The sequence below is a fragment of the Callospermophilus lateralis genome, chromosome 11 (genome assembly GCF_048772815.1).
Source record: "Callospermophilus lateralis isolate mCalLat2 chromosome 11, mCalLat2.hap1, whole genome shotgun sequence".
NCBI classification, from domain to species: domain Eukaryota; kingdom Metazoa; phylum Chordata; class Mammalia; order Rodentia; family Sciuridae; genus Callospermophilus; species Callospermophilus lateralis.
The window spans coordinates 37,497,872-37,504,634 of NC_135315.1; the positions used below are offsets into that span (position 1 = coordinate 37,497,872).

Below are 6,763 nucleotides of genomic sequence, written 5' to 3' on the forward strand. Positions count from 1 at the left end.
TTCACAGGGGGGCGGGGTGGGATCAGGGACATTTTCAAAAGGTACTAGTAATCTCTTGAACTGGGTAGTTAGGTACCTGGGTTCATTTGTTTATTTGTACATTTATTCTTTATACCTTATACATACAAATATTCTTTTGAGTATATTCTGAATTTAGCAAGGAACCTTTTAAAAAAGTGAGCAGGATATAAGGATATAATCACATTGTGGGTAAACAATTCTTTCAGTGGTTATGTGGAAAGTGAAGTGGAGAAAAGACATAGTAATTTAAAAAAGGATATGAAATAAAGGAAGCAATTGTGTTTGTATTGTTTAAAGATAGGTGGTTTTAAAGCAAGTTTGTGATTCAAATAAGTCATAAGTCGTATAAAACTATACAAGAAGATGTAAAAGTAATAACCTGGTTTGAAAATTGATATGTTTAAGCAAAGTTCTTGCCTTAGAAGAGTAAGACCATCTAATTTTTTCCTCAGGTAGTGAGACAGGTAAACTAAAACAGTCCAATGAGGAGAGACCCATAGTAATGGAGACCTCATTATGGAGACAAGTTATGTCAAACTTGCTTCTTTGGTTAAGGATAAGCAACACTGAATGTATACTTCTAAAAGATTATACATATTATTAATTAAAATGCCACCCAAATGAGGAACTTGTACATTTTTCCCACAGGTGATTATGTTTAAGGATATTTGATCAAAGAAGAATATTCTGACCTCCAGATACAGAGTAGTCACCATGAAACTTGGTTGCCATAGATTTAATCTCCAAAAATATTTTAAAACATTTTCCAAATCAACAAAATTTTAATTGTGGTTCATCTACTTAGGATGCCACCCCACTGCTGCCCCCCAAATTATATATATAATCAGAGAGTCAAATCTGGCCACATCACCTGTATTATGGTTGTATTTTCACAAGACTAATAGTGAATTACTTTTATATTTGGTGTTAAACTCCTGAGAGGTGAGGATTGCCCACAGTTCCTCTGAATGTGAATTTCTTTGTTGTCCATAAAGAAATCCTTAGTGCCTCACTTATTGACTCATCCAGCCATTTTTTTCTGTGACAAATGTTAAGAGCATGGATGGCTCCAAGCTGAAGTACCCCTCTGGAGACAATAGCAGTTTGGGTTCTGCTCTAACGCAAAAAACAAATACTTCATTGAGTCTCAAGAATTTCAACCCAAAAACTCTGCCCAAAGTATCTTGGCCTAAAAAGTTTTCAAATCAGATATTATAATTACCTGCTACTATAAATTATGAATAGCTACCTTTTCCATGTAGTCATAGAAGAATAAGATGAAGGTGAAAGTGAAAAAAAATCTACAATTTATTTGCCAGAAAATAAAAAATGAAATTAGATGTTTATAGCCATTTATCTATACCATGCTTAATTATTATTTTTTAAAAATATTTTTATTAGTTATTGATGGACCTTTATTTTATTTATTTATATGTGGTCCTTAGAATCAAATCCAGTGCTCACCCATGCTAGGCAAGTGCTCTACCACTAAGCCACAACTCCAGCGCTACCATGCTTAATTATTTAACTTCATAATGCTTTGTGTAGGGCAACTAATTACTCAGCTGTGTGATTTATTTGACTTCTGTATATACTTAAAAATATTGTAGGGGTAGGCAAGGTAATAGATCATGTTTGCATGGCTGATTGCATTTTCCTCTTCCTCTCTTTTCCTATATGGTGTATCTTGCCAATCATTTTTTCCTTGGATAGGTTGTGTGGTTCCAGGGGCTGGTGCAGTTGAAGTGGCAATAGCTGAAGCTCTTGTTAAGCATAAGCATAGTGTAAAGGGAAGAGCTCGTCTTGGAGTCCAAGCTTTTGCTGATGCCTTACTCATTATTCCCAAGGTACAACTATTCTACTGGCCAAATAATAACTCGTTAGATATAAAGATGTTTAATTGCATATTGTCTATACTGTTGAACAGTTAGCAGAGGAGAAAGACAGGTGCTGATTTGTAAATCCTCACACAGTTTTATATATTTTACACTCAAGCAGGGAAACTTTTGGGATAATAGCTCAGATCCTTTTAGGAGTTTCATGAAATAGCCAGATTATTCTCTTGGTAGCTTTATCAGCCATTTGTTGGGAACCACCTTGACATGAGCCTGTTTTGGAGTGTGGATGTCTCTCTCCCTTTTACCACAGGTCATGGCTGTCTTCCTGAAGATGAGGGGCAAAAAGGGGCTGCAAATATGCTTTCTTTGGCAAATGGCTAGGAGAAATTGAGGGACATGTGGTTAGAGGACTAGAGAAAGAATACTATTCTCCTTTTTTCCACATTTAAAAGAATTTTTCAAGAAAGGAAATTAATGGGGTGAGGGAACTCGAGTGTCCTCAGAATTTAGTGTGAGGTGTATAGGGGAAATGCTTAAATAAATAAAAACACTACTAAAGAGACAATATTTTGATGTAGTTTAAGGATGGAGTTCTTCAAAAGGAAATTATTACTGTATTGTGGATATATTTTCAAAAGATTAGTAGTGAATTACTTTTATATTTGGTGTTAAAATATATATGTAAAGGTATTTAACACATGTATTTATTATTATTTTTATTCATAAAGGTTCTGGCTCAGAATTCTGGTTATGACTTGCAGGAAACACTAGTAAAAATTCAGGCTGAGCATTCAGAATCAAAGCAACTGGTTGGCATAGATTTGAATACAGGTAAGAAACTGAAGAAAAATTAATTGCTTAATAAAGAAGATATTCTTCATTGACCCAGATCTTATAGTAAGGGGTGGGTGTTTGGGTGAATTTATTACTTAAATATTGGATGCCTCTAGTTTACTTTTAGATCTCTTAAAACATCCAGAGTCATGAGGGTGTACCGTTTAAATCTAGGAAACTGGATGAGGTCACCTTGGGGGTAAGTGCAGAGAAAGAAGAGAAGAATAATGGATTGAACCTTTGAGTACTCCAACATTAAGAGCTCAGGGAAAAGGAACCATTAGTACAAAAGAAAGAAAAATAGGAGAGTGTGGTGTCCTGGAGGACAAAATACAAGAGGGTGTTATCAGCTGTGTTAAATTCTGCTGCTGGATGAGGCCTGGAAATTGACCACTGGATTTAACAACATGGAGGTCATTGATGACTCTGACAAAAGTAGAATTAAATATTGTCAGACATACCAATCAACACTGATTGAGTACAGCATAGTATTTAAATGTTTTATTTGAAGCTGGGGTTGTAGCTCAGTGGTAGAGCACTTGCCTATCACTTGCCTACACTGAACCATGAGCAAGGCTCTGAGTTCAATCCCCAGCACTGTTTAAAAAAAAAAAAATAAATAAATAAATAAATATATATATATATATATATATGTGTGTGTGTGTGTGTGTGTGTGTGTGTGTGTGTGTGTATGTTTACTTTGCAGGGGAGTCAATGGTACCAGCAGATACAGGAGTTTGGGATAATTATTGTGTGAAAAAACAACTTCTTCACTCTTGGTAAGTTGGTAGTAACATAAAGAGAAATATCATTAAGTGTATAATTGATAACATTAAAATATTTCTATTATTTTTGTGACCATACAGTGGAAAAATTGTCAAGCATTTGAGAAGGTATGACCTAGTTATTAAAACTAGCTTCTATAATTTTACATTCCCTTTTATATTTTGGTTGTAGCAGTATTAGCTGTAGGAAAGGTTAATCTCACTGTCTGAGGGGGAAAGGAAAGAGCAAACTTCTCTGAAATAGTACCATCTGCATTGTGTGGAAAATCAAACCATGTGCTTAACAATAGCCTAGTTTTACAGGAATATAAATCAGTCTTTCACCTTATCAGCGAAGGAGTTGAATTATGATACAAAGCATGATTTGTATTTATAATAGCTTTGCCTTGTAAAATCTCACACTAACATAATTGAAGGAAAAAGTGCTTCATAGCTGCAGGTTTCTGGGGAAGGATAAGCACAGGGTAGAGGCTTTACTCACTCTCATTTCTTCCCTTAGCACAGTGATTGCCACCAACATTCTCCTGGTTGATGAAATTATGCGAGCTGGGATGTCTTCTCTCAAAGGGTGATGAAATGAAATCCAACTCTTCTGGAAGACAATTCAGGGCATCTGACATTCAACTGTTGTGGGATAGCCTGGGCCATTCTTAATTTTTACAAAATAAATGTAGCTTATATATTATGGTTTAAATCGTCTCAAAGATCATCAAGTTATAAAGAGCCCAAGAAATGTTTTCACAGTAAAAGGATATAATGGAAATTTTTTTTTCAGAGTCCTAACTCCTTACTCTGTGTTTTGTAAGCTATTGCAATTTTTATAAAAAAGAATCTATTATGATTGTTAGATATTTTGGGATAACTTTTAATTATTCAAAAATGCAGCACAGGTTTTAGAATCTAAATCAATTCCCCATTTAAAAGAGGGTATAAACGTAGTAAGACAAACTGTTTTACTGTCTTGAAAGTCCTTCAGTAAATTCTTGTTGCCACTCTTTCCTTTTTATAAATATGGCATCACTTTATGGATTGCATTGATTTTCATTACCTGATATTTATTTAATAGATATCTTATATTTTACCTGGCTCTTTTGTGTATTTGATTTTATGTGTGATCAACAACTTAGGTTACTGTGCTAATTCAGATCTGAATGTATAATGAAGTACTTTCACCTGAAAAGGTGGATATTGTTAGCATCAATTCTTTAAAATAATTGTTTTGGGCTTTGAATGCCACTGTTTTTTTTCTTTTTTTCTTTTTAGTTGTGCATGACAGTAGAATGTATTTTGACATATTACACATACATTGAGTATAATAACTTCCCATTCTTTTTTTAAGTTATTTTTTAGTTATTCGTGGACCTTTATTTTTTATTTATTTATATGTGGGATTGAGAATCAAACCCAGTGCCTCACACATACTAGGCAAGCGCTATACCACTGAGCCACAACCTCAGCCCATAACTTCCCATTCTTGTAGTTGTACATGACGTGGAGTTACACTGATCATGTATTCATATATGAATATAGGAAAGTTATGTCTGATTCACTCTACTATCTTTCCTCCCATTCCCCTCCATTCCCTTCATTCCCCTTATATAGGTATTACAGTAATACCTTTCATGTTCCAAACTCTAGAATTAATCTATTATACTTTTAAATTGTTATTAGGTTACTTTTGGTTAACTTTTCATGGGTCTAAGGGATTAAAATATGGTAGGTACATTAATGGATCTTTGATCTATTTGTGCATGTAGGTTTCCCCTAATTTAACACCTATAATTTTAGAGTAATTTTTTTTTCACTTGAAACGTTGTCAATATCTTTCCAAGTCAATAATTATACTTCTGAACTGTCTTACATGGCATTTCATTGTATGGTTACACTTCAATTTATTTTGAAAATAAATCAAACAATATCCTATTTCTATTATAAATTTTATATTTATAAATAATATAATTCTATTTTTAACTTTTTAAAATTATAAACAAAGATCTCCTTTTTAAACCCTATGCCTTATTCTGTAGTATAGGACTTTTAAAATGGACATACCATGCATATTGCTGGACCTTTTCTATGTAAAATGTTTAAATTAGGAAATATTTAAAATGTAGAAAAAGGAGAGCAAATAATAAACACTTTTGTACCCTTTACCTAGCTTTAATCAATAGTAACATTTTGCCATATTTGTTTTTGATTTTCTTTTTAAGAAATTAAGGTGTGAATGTTAATTAAAGCATCATCTTTAACCACTCATACCCCATCATTTGCTTTTCCTATCCTTTACCCCTAGAGGTAATCTTTGACCCCTGTGCATTTTTTTTTTTTTTGGTTTGTTTTTAATATATGTGCAAATATCTGGGACAGTGTAAAATACTCTTTTTTGGCTTGAAAAGTGTAAGTAGTTATCCTGTAGATATGGTTTTGCTGCTTTTATTTTCCACTTAATTCCATTAGGGGTTGAACCCGGGTCACTCTACCACTGAGTTACATCCCCAGCTCTTTTTATTTTTAATTTTGAGACAAGGTCTCACTGAGTTGCTGAGGCTAGGTTTGAACTCACAATCCTCCTGCTTCAGCCTCCCTAGTACCTGGGATTACAGGCATGTATGTGCCTGGTTTGTGTTTTCTTATTCAGTATTTTAGTTCCATTTTGTTTTTAAATTCCCTAAATTAGTCTTATAATAATAATTATTGTTTTATAAAGTCAGTTCCTATTGGGTTTTTCATGTTTATTAATTTCTTTGTTCAATAGTACCTTTCTTGCAGCTATTTTCTTCTTTTTGGGCTCACTTTCTGCTTTTGTCAGCTTTTTCGCTGCTGTGACTAGAAGACCTGACAAGAACAATTTTAGCAGAGGACAACTTTACTTGGGGGCTCATGGTTTCAGAGGTCTCAGTCCATAGACAGCCAGCCCCATTCCTTGGGGTTCAAGGTGCGGCAGGACATCTGGGAGGAAGAGTGTAGTGGATGGAAGCATGATGATCAGGAAGGGGGAGAGAAACTCCACTGAGCAGATACAAAATGAATACTCCAAAGGCACGCCCCCCAGTGACCCACCTCCTCCAGCCATACCCTACCTGCCTTTGGTTACCACTCAGTTCATCCCCAATAGGGGTTAATTCACTGATTGGGTTAAGGCTCTCATAATCCAGTCATTTCTCCTTTAAATCCTCTTGCATTGTCTCACACATGAGCTCTTGGGGGAATCCTCACAACCCAAACATAACACTTTATTTTTCACTTTCTCTAGATATATACATTATATATCTTACATATATATGT

The 6,763-nt window shown here is 34.4% G+C and overlaps 1 protein-coding gene across 3 annotated transcripts in view; it reads left to right on the forward strand.

Annotated features, from left to right (window-relative positions):
* Cct6b (chaperonin containing TCP1 subunit 6B) overlaps window positions 1–4,172 on the forward strand; it is a 53,252-nt gene extending 49,080 nt beyond the window's left edge. For 2 of the 3 annotated variants that reach the window (XM_076870534.1, XM_076870533.1), the window contains exons 11-14: window positions 1,735–1,868; window positions 2,588–2,690; window positions 3,400–3,472; window positions 3,978–4,172. In XM_076870534.1, coding sequence (XP_076726649.1) covers window positions 1,735–1,868; window positions 2,588–2,690; window positions 3,400–3,472; window positions 3,978–4,050 — 383 coding nt within the window. In that variant the 3' untranslated portion in view covers window positions 4,051–4,172. The remainder of the gene's footprint in view (window positions 1–1,734; window positions 1,869–2,587; window positions 2,691–3,399; window positions 3,473–3,977) is intronic. The other variant, XM_076870536.1, reaches the window with a different exon arrangement.
* The last annotated feature ends 2,591 nt before the right edge of the window (window positions 4,173–6,763 follow it).